At 48.7% G+C, this 21,393-nt stretch overlaps 1 protein-coding gene and 13 non-coding genes across 14 annotated transcripts; 9 read left to right on the forward strand and 5 right to left on the reverse strand.

Annotated features, from left to right (window-relative positions):
* The first annotated feature begins 3,808 nt into the window (after nt 1-3,808).
* TRNAW-CCA lies at nt 3,809-3,880 on the forward strand. The gene has a single exon. It is a non-coding gene; the product is annotated as a tRNA-Trp (tRNA).
* Nucleotides 3,881-4,551: 671 nt separating this feature from the next.
* Nucleotides 4,552-4,623, forward strand: TRNAM-CAU. The gene has a single exon. It is a non-coding gene; the product is annotated as a tRNA-Met (tRNA).
* Nucleotides 4,624-6,026: 1,403 nt separating this feature from the next.
* Nucleotides 6,027-6,099, reverse strand: TRNAR-ACG. Its single transcript has one exon. It is a non-coding gene; the product is annotated as a tRNA-Arg (tRNA).
* Nucleotides 6,100-6,328: 229 nt separating this feature from the next.
* TRNAS-AGA lies at nt 6,329-6,410 on the reverse strand. The gene has a single exon. It is a non-coding gene; the product is annotated as a tRNA-Ser (tRNA).
* Nucleotides 6,411-9,634: 3,224 nt separating this feature from the next.
* TRNAR-UCG lies at nt 9,635-9,707 on the reverse strand. The gene has a single exon. It is a non-coding gene; the product is annotated as a tRNA-Arg (tRNA).
* A 1,598-nt stretch (nt 9,708-11,305) lies between these two features.
* TRNAG-GCC lies at nt 11,306-11,376 on the forward strand. Its single transcript has one exon. It is a non-coding gene; the product is annotated as a tRNA-Gly (tRNA).
* A 420-nt stretch (nt 11,377-11,796) lies between these two features.
* Nucleotides 11,797-11,868, forward strand: TRNAM-CAU. The gene has a single exon. It is a non-coding gene; the product is annotated as a tRNA-Met (tRNA).
* A 414-nt stretch (nt 11,869-12,282) lies between these two features.
* On the forward strand, nt 12,283-12,364 carry TRNAS-UGA. The gene has a single exon. It is a non-coding gene; the product is annotated as a tRNA-Ser (tRNA).
* A 674-nt stretch (nt 12,365-13,038) lies between these two features.
* On the forward strand, nt 13,039-13,110 carry TRNAQ-UUG. Its single transcript has one exon. It is a non-coding gene; the product is annotated as a tRNA-Gln (tRNA).
* A 464-nt stretch (nt 13,111-13,574) lies between these two features.
* On the forward strand, nt 13,575-13,646 carry TRNAQ-UUG. The gene has a single exon. It is a non-coding gene; the product is annotated as a tRNA-Gln (tRNA).
* Nucleotides 13,647-15,406: 1,760 nt separating this feature from the next.
* On the forward strand, nt 15,407-15,488 carry TRNAS-GCU. The gene has a single exon. It is a non-coding gene; the product is annotated as a tRNA-Ser (tRNA).
* Nucleotides 15,489-17,850: 2,362 nt separating this feature from the next.
* On the reverse strand, nt 17,851-17,923 carry TRNAR-UCG. The gene has a single exon. It is a non-coding gene; the product is annotated as a tRNA-Arg (tRNA).
* A 1,136-nt stretch (nt 17,924-19,059) lies between these two features.
* TRNAM-CAU lies at nt 19,060-19,131 on the reverse strand. The gene has a single exon. It is a non-coding gene; the product is annotated as a tRNA-Met (tRNA).
* A 1,238-nt stretch (nt 19,132-20,369) lies between these two features.
* On the forward strand, nt 20,370-20,757 carry LOC102894349 (histone H4). Its single transcript, XM_006923465.3, has one exon. The coding sequence runs from the start codon at nt 20,406-20,408 to the stop codon at nt 20,715-20,717; it is 312 nt and encodes a 103-aa protein (XP_006923527.1). The 5' UTR covers nt 20,370-20,405; the 3' UTR covers nt 20,718-20,757.
* The last annotated feature ends 636 nt before the right edge of the window (nt 20,758-21,393 follow it).

Genomic DNA, 21,393 nt, shown 5'->3' on the forward strand with positions numbered 1-21,393 from the left:
TCCATGCACCGAGGAGCACGTATGTTTAAACCCGATTTCTGCATTTTTCAAAAGGGGGTTGTCCCTGAGGCCAGTCTGTGGAATTTGAGAGGTCTGACCTCAGGTGATCCAGTCTCCTCTCGGTACTCAGTTTCCGACGCCACAGCCTGCTGACTGTACAACCCTATCCCCGGGCAAGGCCCTTATCTGTTTCACATTTGCATACTGCAATAGCAACGACATTTACTCTGTACCGTGCGCACGCGTATTAGACAGGTTTCTATTGCAATCAAGCCTCAAAACGCCAAACATCTCGGGGGATTACATCAGCATTTACTTTCCTCCAGGGTCTGCAGGGAGACTGGGGTGCAACTGGTCCGGGTGCGCTCGCCTGCGCTTGGCGGACCAGAGGTCGGGTTCCGGTCAGCTCCTCAGGTCTCTGCTACGCGAGGTCTGCGCTCCAGCTCTCCTCCCCTCCCTCTCCGGCTTCCTACCGCGTCTTCTTCCTTCGACGTCTCAGAGGATAATCTTGAGGCTTCTCCGCCCCCTGGTGGCAGCTGCACAACACTGCATGTCGGTACCTCGGAAACGGTGTCCACCTCTCACCTCCACCCTGGGGTTCGGCCTCAGCGCCCCCACACTCTAACGCTGCGTCCCGCCTGGTTCCCACATCTTTGTTTAATGCAATCTCTCTCTCTCTCTCTCTCATCTCTCTCTCTCTCTCTCTCTCTCTCTCTCTCTCACTGTAACCCAAAGTAAGAAATACGTTTTATATTGTAACGCAAGACACGCGTTCAAATGCATATATACTGTTTACTTTTATGGTTCCATTCTGTTCTATTTGATTAAAAAAATGTTGGTCACTACGCAATATATTGATTTCATAACCCATTAATGGCCTAGGACCTGCAGGTGGAGAAATGTTGTTCTATGAGTATTGTCTTATGGCATAAACATTATGTCCCAAGCCCTGTGGGGCTCTGCTTTTGTTATCCAAAAGACATGATTTCGAGACTCAAAAATTTACTTTCAAATTATAGTTTTTATATAGATTTTAAAAATAATTTTGAAAGCTAAAAATTCACTTATTTCTCTTCATATTAACTCTGTAAGAACCTTTTCTTTTGAGCATGAGGCAGAGCTGAGAGTTTTCTGATGAAAACGATAAATACATGGGCTGATGTTTCTTACCCACCTCTTTCTTTCTTTCTCTCTCTGTATCTCACTACAAACCACACATCTATGTCAAATCATTGTACAGGTGTATATTAGTTTCCTAGGACGTCACAGAGTGCCCCAAACTGGGTGGCTTAAACAACAGAAAACCATCAGCTCAGTTCTGGAGGCTGGAAGTCCGAGATCAAGGTCTCGGCCAGGCCCGGTAGGTTCCTTCAGAGGGCGGCAAGGGAGGGACTGGTCCAGCCTCTGCCCTTGTTGCGGGAAGGGACACCCGACGGAGGAATTCGGACGCTCAGACCACTTTGTTAGAGGAAGGAGAATTTATTAGGCCGGCGGAGCGCGTGGGGTTAACAACTCCATGCACGAGCTCAGTCTGGTTTAATTTATTACAATTTATATATCTTTACAGTGTCCATGCAAGGGGCGCGTGATTCCTTTGTCTGAGGTTTTACACGTGCCTCCTTTCTCAGGATGGGGAGGGGGAGCTTGGGGTGGGGGGCTGCAAAGGGGGAAGAATTTTCGAACCACTGGTCTTACAGATCGTTTGTTTTGCGGAACCCGCGACCTTGGCGTTTTCAAGCCCATTATAGGATTCTTGAATAGAGAGACGGGACTCCTCCTAGGCTATAAGCAGGGAGCAGCACTTACTGATGCCGGCAGCCGCTCAGCGGATTCCTATCCAAAGGCTGAGCTCTAATTGTAACGTAACAAGCAATTTTGCACAGCCTTGTTATTCCTACACAGCTACAGAGATAAGAACATTAGTTGGCTGGCAAGGCATGAATCAACAGATGTGAGCTGGGGAGTCCTTGAGGTGTGGGAGGGAGCTATGGGAAAACATGTGAGCTGGAGAGTCCTGGGGCGCAGTCGGTCATTTCTGCAGGCCCTTTCTACAAGGCTACTTAGTATGGAGATCTCATGGTCCGCAAAGCCAAGAATATATCATATCCCGCCCTTTACAGAAAAAGGTTCCAGATCCCTGGGCTAGAGGAAAGCGTTTTCTTGTACTTTTTTGTTCCCGGTGACGTTTACTGTGAACCAAACATCATCACTAGTACCAGGGGCGCCTCAGTGGAGCTAGGAGGCCACTAGGAAAACCGGGTTTACGCACGTTCGCGCTCAGACGAGGTAAGGCTTTTGGGCTTCCGTGCTTGCCGTAGAGGTACATCCCGGAACTCGCCCCCACCCCTTGTTTCCAGTCTGTGGCTTTTGTGTTAAAAGTTCCGGCTTTCATTGGTCTCCCAGGTAGAAGCAGGAACTGGGACACAGACAAAGCCAGGCATCAGAACCACGATCCAAGGTCAAAATAACCAGTTAGGGTGACTTGGTGCTAAGACCCAGGTTTTGAGGGGTTCTGAGCAGTCTCTTGCCTGAGGCTCAGAGTGGAACAGGGTAATTAGCAAGACCGAGTCTGCTTGGGCTGGGATCACGGGTCTGCAGCTCTGGGAAAGAAAGGGTTGCGTCGACCGTGAAACAAGGCGAATAGTGAGGGGAGCCACTTGAGCATCGAGTTACTCCAGGAACTCCTTATTGAGACTGAATAACAAGCTAATTTTTAAAGTGTTATCCAGACTTGCTTCAGTATTAGCGGCAATTGATTATAAACAACCAGACAGTAATCAGCTGTGCTGTGCTGTGAATTATCATCAAATACCAACTAAAACAAATGATTAAAGAAACTTCTTGAGTTAGTGCGTCACTGAGTCTTTAATCCCAGTTGCCGATTTGAGTTGATGTTAATGTTCGGGTTTATCTCCAGCCCTATATATATATGGTCGATACCCTGTCTGACTTTAGCTGCAACCTGAGATGATAGCCACTTTTACTGTTTTTTGTTTTGTTTTCTTCATTAAAAAAAAAAATACCAACGTCTGTAATAACCCAATTCATTTAATTTTGTTTGGTAACACTTAACTCTAAATCTATGGAAGAAACTAACAATTGAAAAATGTTAAGTTTTACCACAATCTGTGCCGAACCATGCTGGTGATGTGTGCACATACATTTCAGCATTTCAGCAGACTTTGTAGTGATAGTAATTACACCAACATTTATTGAGAATTCACTGTGTGTCAGGTAGGCATCCTTCTAAACACATACATATAAACGCGTTTAGAGCACATTCATATATAAACTCATAGCAAACCTATGAGACAGGGACTATTGTTATACCTATTTCATGGGTGAGGAAAGTATAAATTTCAGTTTTCAGGCAACAGCTGGTCACCCTGAATTCTCTGGCAGCACCAGATCTGCAGAATCATCCCTCTCTTAGCGGCTGCAGATACTCCCAAACCCTTCGTCGTTCATTTTCTGAAAGTCCCGTTTATCTCACCTTCCAGGCGGCCCGCTTCCAACAAACGCATCCTTCGCCAAGGTCCCTAACCTCCCTCACTCCATTCCTAAGCAACCGACACAAAGAACAGAAGTCCCCTAAACATCTATTTTTGTTATATGGAGAAAACTAGGTAAGAACAGGAATGGAATAGAATAGAAAGTGAAAATAGAAGCCATTCGGAGGCAGAGAAAATCAGGGATCGATTGAATGAGGCAGCCAGACATTCATATCCAGCTGCGTGATCCTCTAGTACTGAGAATTAATCCCATAGAACAGGTTAAAATGTAAAGAAAAGGAAGGCGCGTCCCAGTGGACCTCGTGGCGCAACGGTAGCGCGTCTGACTCCAGATCAGAAGGTTGCGTGTTCAAATCACGTCGGGGTCAGCTGTTTTTTTTTAGTGTCGCCCTCCCCCCGCACCCCGGAGTTCACTGACTGGTTTGTGAAGTGAAAGGACGTAGAGGCAGAAAAAGATGCCTTTCCTGCTTTCTCCGACCTTGGATGCCCTCGAAGCGCCTCAAGAAACGTAAATAAATTTATAGAGGCAGGTATACAGAGGACTGTACAATACTGTTATTCCTGGGCCCACGGGGACGTTTTTACTCTTTTTTTCATAGACGTTCTAAATTTCACTTTTCATCAGCTCGTCCATATTCCCAGCCCTCTCGGCCTTCACCCTCACTTCTCTGCTGGAGGCCACTCTGTTCCGCCACGTCTCTCTCTAACCTTCAGAAGCTTCCTGGACCTTCTCAGACGAGTCTGGCTCACCTGAGGCACACCTGGGTCAGCCTTTCCATGCCAAGCGGAAAACCTGAAAATAGTTTTGTCGTTGCTGTTGTTTGTTTCTGCCAAACTGAGACTACAGGGAATGAACGCTAGACAGTCTTCCCCCATTTCTCATTAACCCAGTTTTTAGGAGTGAGTTTAGGCTCATGGCCATCCTATTACGAAAGACAGATTACTGCTCTGAAAAAAAGAACAATTTGTAAAGCGATGCCACAAACTCCCTCAAACTATAGAAAAGCTGCATACTAGCTACGGTAGTGAAACTGTCCGTAGCAGAGTGGCGCAGCGGAAGCGTGCTGGGCCCATAACCCAGAGGTCGATGGATCGAAACCATCCTCTGCTAGGCCTTCTATTTATCCCTCTCAAATGGATTTGCTTTAATATGAAGTTCCACAGGAAACAAAGAGAAGACTCTTGGTTTTTGTTAAAAATCTTGTGAAATGTTTGATGCTTTAAATTATGCATATGTAAAAAGGCTAGAAATAAAAACCTAACAAAATTTGCTATCTGCTATGTGTATATCTTCTTTTGTGAGGTGTCTAAGTCTTTGGCCCATTTTTTTTTTTTAAGTATAAGAAAAAAAATCTTCCACATTAGATATCATGAGCGAAATACAAATCAAAACCACAGTGAGATTCCGGTACCCACATATTAGCATGACGAAAATCCAGAACACTGACAACACCAAAAGCTGACAAGGATGTGGAGCAATGGGAACTGTCATTCATTGCTGGTGGTTTCTTACAAAACTAAACATACTCTTATCCTATCATGTAGCTGCACTCCTTGAGAAGAGCTGAATACTTGCCCAAAGGACTTGAAACTTATGGCTGCACAAAACCTGCACACAGATGTTATTAGCAACTTTATTCATAATTAATGACCAAAACTTAGAAGCCACCGAATGATCTTCAGTAGATGAAAGGATAAACAAACTGGTACTTCCAGACAACGGAATATTACTCATCATATAAAGAAATGAGCTACCAAAGGAAGGAAATTTAAATGAATATGAATAAATGAAAGGAAATTTAAATGAATATGAATAAATGAAAGAAGCCAATCTGAAAGGATACACATTATAGACGAAACTATGGAGGCAGTAAACCGATCAGCGGTTGCCAGGGATGAGGGGGCAGGGACCAAGAACAGGTGGAGCACAGATATTTTTCTGCAGTGAAAGTGCTCTGCGGATTACCATAACGATGGATCCATGTCATTATACATTCATCCAAACCCGCATAATGTACAACACCAAGGGTGAACTTGAATAAAAACTCGGAACTTTGCGTAATGATGCGTCTATGCAGGATCATCAATTGTAATAGATGTCCCACCCTGGTGGGGGATGTTGATAATGGGGGAGGCTATACATGGGTACCTTCCTCTCAGTTTTGCTGTGAACCTATAATTGCTCTAAACAAGTAGAGAGAGATGGAGAGAGGTAGAGAGAGATGGAGAGAAAGAGAGAGAGAGAGAGAGAGAGAGAGAGAGAGAGAGAGAGAGAGAGAAAAAAACTATCTTGACTGTTTGGTCAGTCTTGAAAACAGTTTAGCTATGTGATTTAGAGAAAATTTATGTATGTAGAAGAGCAGTGAACTATATAGCTGGAGACTATATTATTAACATTTTTTCCATTTTGTGTAAAAATATAAAATAAATTTTAAAAATATTTGAAAACACATAATACGGAATCCTGGGAAAAAGGGGAAATTATAGAAATCTCAAGGGGCATAACCAAAATAACGAGCCAGCCAGGAGTCGAACCTGGAATCTTCTGATCCGTAGTCAGACGCGTTATCCATTGCGCCACTGGCCCACCCGCCTGTCTGGTGGGAACTATAGCGAAAGTAGCTTAATAAGCTCTGTTGCTCTAACTATGAATACTGAACTGAGGCAGAAGATCTATTGGTTCTCCGTTTGGTTTTTTTTGTTGTTGTTGTTTGTTTTTGCATGCAGTACGCTTTCTACATGGGCAGAGAAGAGCTGAATACATAAAAAACAACAACAACAAAAAAAGCAACAACAAAAACAAAAAAACCTGCCACCGTAGTCGGCAGGATTCGAACCTGCGCGGGGAGACCCCAATGGATTTCTAGTCCATCGCCTTAACCACTCGGCCACGACTACCGATGATGGGTGGCTTCGATGTCCTTCAAGTTACCATATATCATTCGCTCTACGCTGCTTCAGGATTTGGCAATAGGCGAAACCGCAGAGGAATCGACCAGCTTCCGTTCTAGCACGTGGTAAACTGAAAATGCCTCTTTGGGTCTTTTCTAGAAAATAAATCAGCCATATGTTGCAATAATTTTAAAAATTCTCATATTTTTGCTTGCGTAGGAAATTGATCCTCAATAAATAATCTGATGTCCCGGACAGACATCTTACATCTTCAGACACCTGATCCAGTGCCTGGACTATACTAAGTGCTCAAGAAATGTCAGTTGTTATAGTCACATCATTTTAAATTCAGCAAATGGGGATGTATCAACATGTTCTACAGGGAAGCCCATTTCCTGTCTCTTTGTAAAGCTCAAAATAGTTTAAAGCAGCAGCAAGTGTCTTTTAAAATGAAACAGGAGAGCAGAAAATATTTCTGAGGATCAGATCCACTTCACTGCATGGGGACTTTTTTCAGAAAGAGAAAAAGAACTGTATCTGACATTCTGTGGATAATGGTTTTAAAACGTTTGCAAAGACCACCTGCAAAGCAAGAACCCCAGGATCTCCACATTTTGGAAACTGCACAACCGTTACTACACTCTCAGGCTGTGTGCGTGTGTGGGTGCATTAGTGTGCAAGCGAGGGGTTCTATATTTCGTCAGTAGTTCCATTCTATGAACAGAGGGACAGGGCTCGACTCGTAAACCATTGCTTACGTGCCGGCGGATTGAAAATGATCTCCAACCGAGACCTCTCTTCTGAGTTTTAGAATATACAATTGTCCTAGTTAATTCTTTTTGCATGTCTGTGGGCATCTCAAAAAACGATACATCTCCAAACAAATGCTTTATCCTTGTCCATCAAACTTGTGCCTCCTCCGATGACCTGCATTTTTGACAGGAGCACTCAGATCCCCAAACCAAAGACTTATAACTGTCTAACCTTCTTCCTCTCCAAACCTCTCCCCACAACCCAGAGGTCACCTGGCCTTCAATTCAACCTCCTAATTCTTTGTCAAATCTGGCTTTTCCTCCCAAGCCTCAGGACCATTTTCTTAGACCAGGTTCTCAGAGTTTCTCACAGCAGTTATTGCAACAACTTCTTGGAAGTCTTTTGACCTCCGGTCCCTTACTCCTGAGTGGATTCATTTATTTCTTTATTCTTTCGAACATTTTATTCTGAGCACCGTTATGTGTCAAGCAATTTGCTAAGTGCTGCACATTTGCTGGTCGCCCGTTTGAAGGGTTTCTGGAGTAAATGATTACACAAGTGGACATTTATAGTTGAGCATGACAAGTGAGAGGACCAGTGTGCAGTAGTAGCCTACAGAAGGGACGCTAGATCCTGGCCATCAACATCTCAGGTGGTCGCCTGGAGAGTCATTCACTGGGCTCCAAGCTTCATGAAGGAAGCTTCCAGTTCTGCCTTCGTGACCTCTGGCTGAATAAGTGGGTACTCAATAAATGCACGAGGGATTGGTCATATTTAAGCTGAGATCTGAAAGATGTGTGGGAGTGAGGTCCTAGACCTCAGACTCACACAGCATGAGAGAAGCTGCAGAAAGTTGTGCCATTGCTTTTTTGGAGGTCCGGGCGGGGCCAGTGATGAGAGGTAACGGCAGAGATGTGGTTTAGGGCAGATTATGTGGGTGGGGCTATGGCAGCACCAACTGGTGCATTGATGTGAGAATGCAGATCTGACTGCGTCCCTTCCCCTCTTCACAGGTACTCTGTGGCCTACAGGGACGATCGCAAATGCCATAGGAGGCATCTACCTATCTTCTCAGCTTCCTTTCTGGACACTCAGGGAGCCTGTGGTTCCAGAGGCAAGAAGGGTCAGCCTTTCTTCATGTGGCCTGGTTTCCTCGTGTGACCCTGCCTGTCTCCTTGGAGCCCTGTGCTCTTCCTTCAAGGCCTTTGTTTAAATAGGACAGCTTCTGCCAAGTTTTTAAAAAACAAAAACAAAAACAACCCCCCCAACTTTTATTATGAAAAATTTCAAACATATAAAGAAGTTGGAAGAATAGAGAATTATCTGTGTACCTGCCACCCAGATTCAACAGTTAACACTTCGCCATATTAGTCTTATCACCTAAACACACGTCTTACACTACCAAAATACCATTATCACAATTTTAAAAATCTAGCAGTTCTTTATAAAAACAGCTAACATCCGGTCCTTAATTAAACGTCTCTAATATGTTTTTTGGAGCCAGTTTTTCCAACAGGGATCCAATGTAAGTTCTTCATTCACTGCATCTGGTCGTAATGTTTCCTTAGTCCCTTCTAGTTTAGAGCCGTCTTTCAACTTTTTATTGCTGTTGCTGTCGTTTTCACGTTGACTTTTTAGAAAGTCCAAGCCAGTTGCAGAATATCCCACATTTTGGGTTTGTCTCACTGTTTCCTCGTGGCAACTTTTAATTTATTCTTCTACACGAAACTAGAAGTTCAGTCTAAATGCCCAGTTCGATCCCTTTGGTTCGGGTCGAAAGTGTTGGGCTCGACGTCGTGGACTTGACCCAGCGCTTCCTGAGAGCGGAGAGAGAGCGGTGCCTTCGGGCTCTTTCTTCGTCCCTTTGCACTTGACAAGTGATCTTGGGTTGGTACTTTGACATCACGCACATGTTGCTTCCGGACCGTTTTTGGGGTGACTTTCTAATTCTACCATTTCTACCAGGTGGTGACTTTCTAATTCTGCCATTCCTCCACTTGTGTGGGCGAGGACTCCCCTCCCCCGCCGTCTCCGCCGCGGTCTTTCCCGGGGGGTTTCCCTGACCGCTGCACCGCGCCCCGGTGGCGTCGCTCGCAGTGCGGGGGGCGTCCGCACCGCCGTGCAGCGGGCGGGAAGGACTTGGGAGGCGGCGGCAGCTGGAGCTGCACGTGGTTCTCACTCGCTCGCGGGGCTGGTGGGAACCCGGCCTCCCAGGCCTCGCCCCCGGGGCCCTGACTTAGGGGGCGGCCTGGCCGGGAACGTTGCATTTCTGGGGAGGCCCGGGGCGCTGCGGCTGGTGTGCGGACCAGGCAGGGAGGACGGACCCGCGTGCTGATACTATGGAGACAAACGGACGCTTGGAGAAGACAGAAACAAAACGAAGGAAGGGTGTGGAAGAGAAGCCGGCTCTCCTCACCGAGAAAAGAGAGTGAAGTCGTAGGTTAACGTCTGCGGTGCGCTAAATAGAGCGGGGCGGCCAACCACGAAGGGATTCGAACCCTCAATCTTCTGATCCGAAGTCAGACGCCTTATCCATTAGGCCACGTGGTCCTCCCGCGAGGACCTCGGTGTGTATAGAAAATTCGTTGAAAAAAATAATCTCGGAGCAGCGGCTGCAGCAACATAATGGAATTGGGTTGTAAACCAAGGCATTTCCGACGCCTCCCCAACCTTACGTTCCGACGGGAAACGAGCTGAACGCAACGGCCCAAAATAAACATGCTGTAAAGCTACAACGGAGGTAACGAGCCAGGAGGGGGACACGGTGCTCAAGGACGGATGACCCAGGGCTTTGTCTTCGGGTGGGAGTCGGGGAAAAGGCCGCAGCGAGGAAGGGGCTCCTGAGCCGAGGGCCGAAGGCGGAGGCGCAGGCAGAACCGGCCGCTTCGCGTGCCTCGGGCGCCGCGGCTCCCGGCCAAGGTCGGGCACAAGAATTTACTTCTGCGCGCTCCAGAAAACCCACTGAAAACAACTCTAAAACGCAAATTCAAGTAGGACAAGAAGTTCGGGAGAGGAGATGACAGCAACGACATTTTGTAATCTGGGTAGTTCGCTGACTTGTCAGGCCCAAGAAAGCTGACGCCTGAACCGGCGGAGCGGGAGGGCAGAGAGGCGGCCAGGCTGTCCCCGCCGGCCGCGTCCCCGCCCCGTGCCAGGCTCGGGGACGGCACACCGCCTGCTAGGAGCCGAGTTCTGTCGTCCTCCCCTCCCAGCCCCCGCGACCCCAGGCTGGGACTGTCTTCGGAGATGGGGCTTTTCAAAAGCTAAGTAAAGTGCGGCGAGGTCGTATGGGTGGGCCCCGGTCCAAAATGGCTGGCGCCCTTGTGGAAAGAGATCGGGACACAGAGACCGCGCGAAGGCACACACGAGGACAGGACAGCCACCGACACGCCGCCGACAGGGTTGATCGCGGACCTCCAGCCTCCAGAAGTGTGAGAAACCAGATCCGCTGCGCGAGCCGCCCAGGCTGGGGCACCGAGTCGCGGCAGCCGCGGCGAGTCGCCACGTGGCCCCGCTCACGCGGAAGTCTGGAAGTCTGCTCTCCCGAGGGAGCAGACTATCGGGTCCCTACGCTGGAGCAGAGGTCCTCACACGTCTCCCGAGAGGGCTTTCGACATGGCAGCTTCTTTCAGAACTTCTCAGCCCAGAGAGGCTTATTCGGGGGTGGCAAGTCCTGGCCCCCCTCACGCACTGCTGCTCAGCATTCCTGGGTCTCTCCATGTGCACACGTCGTGTACGTGTTAGTCAACGTCTGCTTGTCTTTCTCTCGTTAACCTGGTTTTTGTCACAGGGGTCCCAGCCAAGAAGTTAGATGGTAGAAGGAAATTTATTTTTCTTCCCTGCAACAACTTCTCTCCCAGAAAAGAAGACAGTTGCTCCAGGGGATGGATTATGACAACTGGGTGCTTTTGAAAGGCTTTGCTTTTAGGTAGATAGAGATTTCAGGAACACAAATGCCTTCTGTTCAAAATAATTTTTTACCACAGTAGCTTATTTTGGATTCCTTCGGTACGATAAACACATTGATCAAGGTAGAGGGGATTTTTAAAAATCAGAGGAAAAAACAAATTCTCATTATTTTATTCAGAATTTACTGACACTATAACTATAGCTATATAAGAACAATGAAAAGATGGAGTGTTCGTCCAGCATTGGTGGTTCAGTGGTAGAATTCTCGCCTGCCACGCGGGAGGCCCGGGTTCGATTCCCGGCCAATGCAAGTGCCGATCTTTTTAACCACCCTCGGGGTGGGAGCCCATATTTATTTTCAGTTAAATTTCACAAAAAAAGTATTTTAAAGTAACTGTGCTTCTGATATCCGGGTGTACCTGAGAAAGGCCAACGTTAGCCTTCCTTTTGCAATTTCATCATTACAAATTATGCCGATTAGCATGCGTTTGGTTTTCCAAAAACTTGAAACGTTACCATATCCGGGATGGATCTGCAGATTGGAGTCTTTCGGAAGGCGAGTTTTAAGCCGGTAGTATTTGGAGGTGGAATGTAGCCACGTACAGACATCAATGTGCTGTTCCTATCGTTAGGAGCAGCCACTAGAACACATCCATAAATCACCTAAAATGAAGAAAGGGCCGGAATGTATCACTCGAGTGAAATTTAAGAAAGACCCTGTATCGTGAAGAGCAGAGTGGCGCAGCGGAAGCGTGCTGGGCCCATAACCCAGAGGTCGATGGATCGAAACCATCCTCTGCTAGCCGTGTTTTTTTTTTTTAAATCAAACGAAGATTTTAGGAAAAGTGATTGAATGGTTTATCACATCGTCAGATTAGGGGCTCTGGACCAGCTCAGGAGGTTTGAGACTCCTCAAGGTAATTCGTTAGAAATACCTACTTCCTATCTTAACTTCGGTAAATGCTACTCATTTTACTTCCGCGCATCTCGTGACTGTCAGATTTGGGGACCAGCGCACCTGTTATGGATGGGAATGTGTATCTCGTGCGTCTGTATTGGAACTTGTTATAACTTTGGTAATCTACATCTCGATCTCCCAAATCTTCATCTTTTTACAAACGATGACAGACACTCTAGAGGAATACAGACAAACCCGTTTGTAACAGGATAAATACTATTCCTCATGAGAATTTATGCAGACCTTCATTGCAGTCACGTAGTCGTGGCCGAGTGGTTAAGGCGATGGACTTGAAATCCATTGGGGTCTCCCCGCGCAGGTTCGAATCCTGCCGGCTACGGAGCTGCGTTTTCTTCCCAGGTATACCTTGTGGACCAACTCGAAATTCAAGCACACACGAAAACTACACGAAACACAGCTTTCCTGGCTATTATATTTCTCCATAAAATTGGAAGCAGATAGTTCTAGTCCCTTAGGATAACAGTAGGTATAGAAAATATTTGAAGATGTTTTTGGGAAAACACGAGTGGTTTCTGAGGCCATTATAAAGATGCTCAGGCTTTAATTCTCTGAATTGCTCTTCATATCCGAAATGCAGCGAAGAGCTGACTTCCGAAACGTCACCAGCCTCTAATTTCTTCCGCTTGACGTTCTTCTAAAAATGTGGGCACATCCAGTGCATTTATTCTCCTCCTGAGCATGTGTGATGACTTGGAATCGATATCCTAAGAGATTAAGCGTTGACACCTTCCTCTGTAAACCCGTAGGTAGAGAAACTTCTCGACCAGGTTAGGAATTAGGGGAACGCACAGTTTTGGTCTTGCGAGAAACGCTGGCACTCCAGCCTTCGTGGGCCTGAGAAAAATTCCAAGCAAAGGTGAGGTTTCGCTTGGCTACTCGACCGTCGGAGATGCGTTTCTTTTCCGTGGCGCGTCCGGGACAGAAATCACCCCAAACTAGTGCACAGGACGCATTGCTAACACCTTTGCGAAAACGTGGGGCAGGGAACCTGTGGGCCCCATGGTGTAATGGTTAGCACTCTGGACTTTGAATCCAGCGATCCGAGTTCAAGTCTCGGTGGGACCTCTTACTATTTTGTTTCTTCCTCTTCCCTTAAATCGCGGTCGCACCTGGAGGACGTTGTGGACACCTGCGCCCTTGTGCAGCGACACACCCTCCTTCTCCTACTATTCCGCACGACAGCGTCCTACGTCTTCTTCTGGAACTCACACCCACCCTCTCTTGCCCATTCGCCTTCCCTGGACCAGAGTCCTCTCAGATCCTGCAGAATCAGATTGTCGCCCGGTCGCCTAAGTGTTCACGTTTCACACCGGGGACCAGAGTTCTGGGTTCAGGTTCCATCCATTTCTAACAGGCAGTGGGGTCCTGAGAAGTTTCCAGTGCGTGTGAGCCCAGGTCGTGGTGTTTATCATGGAGCCTCCTCTATCTGTGATACAGTAGATTTTTAAATGAATCAATACATTTTAAGTTAAAAGCATAAGAACGCGGTGTTCTGTAGTGATCATCCACAGATGCCACGTGTCTCGCGCGGCCCCATGGTGTAATGGTTAGCACTCTGGACTTTGAATCCAGCGATCCGAGTTCAAATCTCGGTGGGACCTACCCTGATTTTGGGGCCATCCTCCTGCGTCCCTGTCCCCCAATCCTCAGTGCACCCGGGTCCTTGCACATGGCTGCCCCGTTGGCGACCTCCGCTCCGGAGGAGCATCGCACAACCCCTTACTCTTTCCGGGGACCTCTGAAAAATGTCTTATTTATGTCATCTTTGTGTCCTTGTAGAGTATTCACTCTCTTGACACCTACTCTGTGCGAGCTCCCCGGCCCAGCCAGACAGATCTTCTTATTTGCGACCTCAGGGTTTTAACAGGTCACGTGTCAGGGACCCTTCCCGCCAATCTTTTCTCCTCTGGAGCGGCTTCCGCACGTGTCGGCCCGATGCGAGAACACACGCGGGGCCTGCGCTAGGAAACTCCTCACGGAGGGCCCCGTGGTCAGCTGTCTGTCCTCTGAATGCCGCCACTTGAGTCCTCATCTCCTTGGGACCTGAGCACCATCTTGGCGATTTCACCTCCTGGCCCTCCTCGGTCACTGGTCCACCCCAGAGCTGTGCCGTCCGTCTGCAAGTGCTGCCAATTACTTCCAATCAAAAACCAGTTTAACCAAAGGCCACTGGACGCGAGAAAACTGTCTTGAACCTGAGCCCTGCTGCCCCTTACACTTGATGTCCCCTTTGCCCAGAGGTCCTCAGAGCCTGGTCAGGAAGGTCCCGGCCCCAGTGATTAAGAGTTTATGTTTTGCAGTCCCCAAGTCAGGTCCTTCCTTCCTGGAGCCACTTAAATTGTTCCTCCAGCTTCCGAAGACTGCAGCGGCTGTGTCCGTGTTAGAGTCTCCTGTCTGTGTCCACTGGGGACTCTGCTCAAACTCCTCGAGCTACCAGGCTGTCTGCACGACTGTGACCCCACCTGCTAGGAGCACCCATCGGCCTTCCAGGGACACCCAGCTTCGAGTGCCTCATGATGTGATGGCTAGCACCTGGGCTCCAGATCGCAGTTTTGGTGACCTTGTCAAACCAAGGGCACACGCTTGGCTGTACAGACATCCCCCCCAGACTTGCATTAGTCCCCCATCAACATTCGGCGCCTCACTCTTGCTGCTGAGAATTGCTAGGCCGAGCGATTCTTCCTTTGAACATGAACAGTCTCACAGAACAGGAGCATCAGACAAAGCCACTCCCTGATGGCGATGAAATGAGACAGAAACAAATAAACAACAACAACGAAACATTTCATAATCTTGCCTAATAACAAATGATAAAATGTCACTGCAAAGTGCAAAGAAACCAAACATCCATCAACTGAAAGGAGGGACCACTAGTTTTACAGCATTAGCTGCATTCTATTCTTTGCTTCTTTAGATAAAATTTATTAAGATATCACATAATTATGCCCACCCGTCCTGACAGCCTCCAACACAGAACAAAGCCATGTTTCCCTGCACCCTCCCCAGAGTCGCCCAATATAAGACAAACGCTACGATGAGGACTTTTTTTTAATTGAGATATAATTGACATATGACATTGTGTAAGTTTAAGGTGTACAACAAGTTGGTTTAAACATTTATATATTGCAATATGATTACCGCAGCAGCATTAGCTAACACCTTCATCGTGTCACATAATTCTCTCTCCCCAGTCTGCAGTCTCTTCTTTATTTTTTGTTCCTTTATCAAAGCAGGAGGGCCATTCATACAAGCGGAGACATCATTTTCATTAATGAAAACACACTAAAGGAATAGGATTTGCAAAAATAGAATTCTGTCGAGTAACGAAATATAATACTTTTCAGGCACCCGCTGCACGGGTGACGAGGTGGCCGAGTGGTTAAGGCGATGGACTGCTAATCCATTGTGCTCTGCACGCGTGGGTTCGAATCCCACCCTCGTCGTCCACCTCCGCGCCGGGTACCTTTTCGCCCCTGCAGTTTTAGTGCTTTGTGAACCGGATATCAGGGGCTGTGGGAGAAAAACAACGCGAAACGTTCTCATTCCCAGCAAACTTCGATTTGTAGAGGGGGTTCAGCCTGGCCTCTCTCCTGCCTCGTAAACGGTGGCTGCGGGTGACACGCAACGAAGGCGTTTGCTCCCAAGGCCCGTTTCCAGCGCGCCTCGGCCCCGGCAGGTCGGAAGCTCCGCGGTCCGCGGCGTTGTCGAATATTCTTTGCCTTTTAAATCCCAGGCACGTTTCCAGGTCCAAGGCGCTCTTTCCTGACACCTTCCCACCCGCTACCCGCCCCGCCTGCGCGTCGAAGTCGAGCTTCGTCGGCCCCCGGGAGCAGACGCGGTCCACACCCTGTGCCTTCGCTTACGTCGTTCCTTTTGCCAGGACGGTCTCCGCTCCTTTCTGGCAAAATTCTTTTGCAACACCCAGATCGACTACTCCTTGCCCGGGAATCCGCAAACGAAAGCATCGTCCTCTTCTTTGCAAATTAGCTGAATTTAAATCGAAGATTTTTTCCAAGCGCTCAGCCTGTTTTTCCTTCTTTGATCATCTTCCGCCACGTACATTTTTTTTTTAAAGCACATAATTCTATAAAATCTCACCTGTCACCTGTTTTCACCTTAAAGTAAACTACAGCAAGGGGCGGGGGAAACTGTCGGTTACCCGAATTTGCAGGGCCGGTCGAGGTTACCTCTCCGACACTTTCCCCTCTTATCGCCTGTCTCTGTTTTACAGATGAGGAAACTGAGGTAGAGGCCAGACAAACCCAATGTTCCTTCCTTATGAAGGTTCACAAGAACCAAGTTCTTTTAGATCAAGTGGTTGAGGTGGTGACGTCTTTCTAACATGTTCACCTCCTGCCATTGGGCTTGCAACTTTTGATACCTGGGAACCGCTGTACACTCGTGATAAGCCAGCGGATGGAGGCCTAAGAAGCACAAATTTTGAAGTAATGTCTGTTTTTCAACATTTCCCTAACAATATATGGCACGTGGTTCGAAACTGGCTTACGCACTTTGACCCATTTAACCTTGGAAGTAAAAACCTGGGAGGTGATGCCGCCGGCTGGAAGCCCGAGCCGGTCTTCAGGAACTGGGGGGTGTGCTTTGTGTGTTTTGATTTTTCTCCAATAAAGAATCAGAGATAATTGGTGCAGACACCGGAGCAGCCTTATCCCTCCTGTCACTTGCTCCCCACTTCACCTTCTCTGAGAAGAAACTTCTAGGGGTACCACCCTTTTATGCCCTTGTCTCTCCAACTGTGCACACTGTAAACATTGAACAGGTTTTTATAAAATAAACATTGCAAGGTGTGTCGTGTGTGTGTGGCGGTGGCAGGGAGCGATGGAAACTTTGTCCAGGCAGAATAAACCCAGGGTGTCCGTCACTCCTGTGAATACACATCATGGAAAAGTGTGCCAAAGTCTTGTGCCGTCTCGAAGTGGAGAACTGGGTCTGGGGCACTTTTGTCTCTGTCCCTCACCTCGAAGGGCAGGGAAGGGGAACCCGTTACGTGGATAGGAGCTCTGAGCCTCCCGGTTCTCTCCGTACAGTCTGGACGTCACGGACGGCTGCGGGACACCGGCGTCACCCGCGAGGCCTGCGGGGCCCGCGGGAGGAAGAGGGGTCGTTACCCCGTTTTAACATCCAGCGCTTTGACCTGGGAAAAACACCCACGGCCTCCACGTTTGAATCAACGTTCGGACCTGGAACCAAACACCCCATGTTTCGCCACGAAGCCGGCGGTGGAGACGGCTCTTCAGTCCTCACTGGCTGCGGCGCTCGGCGCGTCGGGCGCGGCCGTCTGCTCCGCGCTGCTGTCCGCATTCAGCCCCGACACCCTTGGGCTCCGTCAACCGCCCGGAGTCCTGCTCGGTAATCGAGGCTTGAACACAAGCCGTGCTCATCCCTTGGACGGCCACGCGGCCGCAGGAAGGAAGGAAGGCGGAGAAGGAGGGGACGGGGAAGACCCGTCGCTCAGACTCGAAGGACCGCGACGCAGGCCGGAAGCGACGGAGAGGTGGCCTCGGCGGTTGGACAGAGCTCGTCTAGCGGGTCCGAATTCCCTCCTCCCGGTGGCCCACGACAAGCCGGGCCTGTGAAATGAAACCCAGGCGCTCCCGACGCAGCTCTGGGGAGAACTCCTGAGCCCCCGAATTATTGGGCGGCCTTATTTCAGTTGACTTCCAGCCTCCCTTCGCCCCCGAATGGCCTCTTTAAAATAGACGGAGAAAAGGGAAAGGCCGGTGACCACAGACCCCTGTACGGAAAATGGCGTCGATTTTCATAGAAATGCGCAGCAGCTAAAGTTAACCACGAAGGGATTCGAACCCTCAATCTTCTGATCCGAAGTCAGACGCCTTATCCGTTAGGCCACGTGGTCGTCGTGGGAACCGCCGCCCAGAAATCCATAGAAGGCTCCCCAAGCGGTCAGCCTGGTCCTGAGCACTAACAAACACCCACGTGAAGACACAAAGGCGCTGATGCTCGCGCTTTTCATAACTGGAAAGATGGAAACTCTAGGTTACGCGGGTCCTTTGGGGCCATGCAGTCGGGCGTGAGGAAGGGTAGGAACTGACACTCATCTCGGTCTTGTAGCATATGGGGACATCATGGAGAGAAAAGTCATTTACCCTACGACTCCGGAGCAGAGAAACCGGACTTCATGGCACCTAAGAGATGCCCAAATATTGTATACTGTCTGTATCGAGGGATATTTTTTAATAAGCGAACTCCGAGTTTCTTCCCTATTAATACTCACCGCATTCACTATTTTCGGGCTCTAGGTACTTGGGACGTCTGCCTGGACAGTTGTCATGGAAACCGCACCGGGAAGGCGGTCTTACAATTAAGCCGTATCCGCACCATTGTCCTCGCCATCCTGCATGGGTACCTGCGATTTCCCCGCTTCCCATGCTCTTCTAGTGCGTTCTCTGATTATAATGTGACATCGGTGCACTTTTCACACAATGTCTTCATCTGTTTGAGGAAGATAATGTTTTTCTTGCCGTTTCTCAGGGGTTTAGAGAGGTCCAGGGCCGTTACTATCATGTGAGGCTTCCATATATTAAGGGAAAGAAAAAAAAAAACAAAAACAGAAAAAAACCCCAAACAAACCACTACAGCAATTACAAAAATCCTGGTAACAATTTTTACATTTAATAGATAAATCTACACAAAAAAGTCTTTCAATAAATTCATTCTATGGACAAGATATTTATAGAATTTATAATGTTCTGTAGAGTGCTTGGCCCAATTACGTGATATAGATTTAAAGTTATATTTTGGATGGGTTCTTTCAAGCTTGTCAGTGAATCTGTGATGACACACACCTCTTTCAAAGGTCAGCAATGTTCACATGAAGCATGTCCTTATTTTTCTCAGATCCCAGACCTGAGAACATTGGTTCTCCTGGCTCATGTGTCTTGACTCTGTTTTATTTCCTAACTACGGTATAGAATTGTAAGTGAAGGAAAATAAATAATTAAAAAAAAAAAAAAAAAAAAAAAAAAAGCATACTAGCAGAGGATGGTTTCGATCCATCGACCTCTGGGTTATGGGCCCAGCACGCTTCCGCTGCGCCACTCTGCTAACCGGTGGGCAGCTTACTCTAATAATATTCTTAATTCAGTTCAGATGTGATTCACAGACTATTACTTCTAAAAGTTATTTGCTGGAGGGCCCCTATTTAGTTAAATAACTTCCCTAGCACAACTTGATAGTTCTCTTTGGAATAATGTCACTTCCGGAATCAAAGATAAGATAAAATTAGGAGCAGAGAACTAAACATCAACACACTCGATACTGGCAGCAGAAGCGAGGGTGGCTAGGTAATGAACCGAGAATTACAGGTTTCAATATACAGGGAAGAAAGACTAAACACGGGCAAGGACAGGGCTTCGGGCCGGGAAAGTTCTAGTGGGGACTTGCCTTTGGGAAGAACACCGTTTGGGTCAGATTTCCCCTGCTCGATGTGGAGAAGGCGAGGCTTGCGGTTTTTAGAAGAGGGTGGTGGTGCTGGTGGTGGGTCTGTCGGACCGGCTTTGCTGCCGGAACAGCAGTACCCCAGGTGCTGAAAATGTGGCGTCTCCCAGGAAAGTGAGGCCCAGGTTCCCGTGCGACCATCTTTGAGTAGAAGATAATCAGTGAGAAATGTGTGAACAAAAGAGGCTCTGCATAATTCGGCAAATGAAAGTGCCTCATGGGGCGACCTGACCCACTTCCCTCCCTGGGCAGGTCGCGGTGGGGAGTCAGGCCCAAACCTGTAGCTTCTTTAGTAAAATGCTCTCTCGGCCTTAAGCCGGCCCCACCAAAGGTCCGTGTGCATTTAGGTCACACGCCCTTGAAATGCCAGGAGCAAACCTCCTTGTCAGGCCCCCAGAGGGAACCATCCACCGAGGAGCCCGTGGTCTCCTGAGCTGTCTGCCCCTTGCTTTCCGCACCTTCAAGTGATCTCCTGACCTCCCCTCCCACATTCCGTATACAGAAGAGAAACTGCAGAACTGTCATTCTCCGGAGCATTTGAGATCTTGCTTCCCAGCAGTGTTGTCAGTTTGGCTCAAATAAACTCTTATGAAAAATTCTCTACAGGTTTGGAGGATCTTACACTAACAAATGTTAGTTTCTTTAGTATATACGCAGTTAAAAAGTTTCCAACATCCTCATCCGGGGACGCAGAACGTGGGGGTGGGGCGGGACTCCACTCGGCTGTGTTGTCATTTGATGCTGGGTCTGAGGGGCGGGGTTTACAGAACAAGGAAGTGCCAGCGCGCTTGTGGTCTTCAATTAGGTCCGGACTCCGCGCATATAAGGGGACTGCCGCTTCCTTTGGCATCTTCTTCGGGATTCGCCTTAGTATCGCTATCATGTCTGGTCGCGGCAAAGGCGGGAAGGGGCTCGGCAAGGGGGGCGCTAAGCGCCACCGCAAGGTGCTGCGCGACAACATCCAGGGCATCACCAAGCCCGCCATCCGGCGCCTGGCGCGGCGCGGCGGCGTCAAGCGCATCTCCGGGCTCATCTACGAGGAGACCCGCGGGGTGCTCAAGGTCTTCCTGGAGAACGTGATCCGGGACGCCGTCACCTACACGGAGCACGCCAAGCGCAAGACGGTCACGGCCATGGACGTGGTCTACGCGCTCAAGCGCCAGGGCCGCACGCTCTACGGCTTCGGGGGCTGAGTCTGAACCCCGGCTCGCTCGCTTTCTGCAGCAAAAACAAAAGCCCTTTTTAGGGCCGGCCACTAACTGTTTGGCTGCCACTAAAACGGTGGGTGTCAGTTCCTAATGTTTTTGCCCCTAGCGGCGTCAGGACGAATTGGTACACTTAGGCCTCACCTGCCTCCACCCAAGCTTTGGCGCTGAGCGTCATCCCCCGCACCCGGTGGGCCTGACTTTGAAACTGATTCGCCTTTGAGGTTTTCAACTCGGGCTGCGTCCCTGCCTGAGCCCCAGGCCACGCAGTTTGTAACTATTCGCTAGACAGGGAGTCGGTGCTCTAACTCGGGTCTCTAACTTCCTCAGGCCGAGGGCCTATCTTTGCATCCGTGAAGGAGGAGCGCCCTCTTGCGGTGACAGGCTCTCCACCCACTCCCGCCACCATCGCGGTCCGCGCTCTTTCTCTGCGGATTCCGGGGCTTAGTCACCCATTTCAACAACTTGTCTTTCTCCACCAAAGGCCCTTTTCCGGCCGCCCGCATGTTTCTGTAATAGAGCTGGAATATTTTGGTTCGGTCTCTTAAGTGTCATGTTTTCGAGAGCGTAGCACTTACATGAGCTTTTTAATTGCTGTTAAAGCTATCGTAAGCCAATTTTAAGCTCCTGCGTTTGACTGTAAGGCGTTGGAGGTTTAAGCTCA

The sequence above is a fragment of the Pteropus alecto genome, unplaced genomic scaffold (genome assembly GCF_000325575.1).
Source record: "Pteropus alecto unplaced genomic scaffold, ASM32557v1 scaffold49, whole genome shotgun sequence".
Taxonomy (NCBI): domain Eukaryota; kingdom Metazoa; phylum Chordata; class Mammalia; order Chiroptera; family Pteropodidae; genus Pteropus; species Pteropus alecto.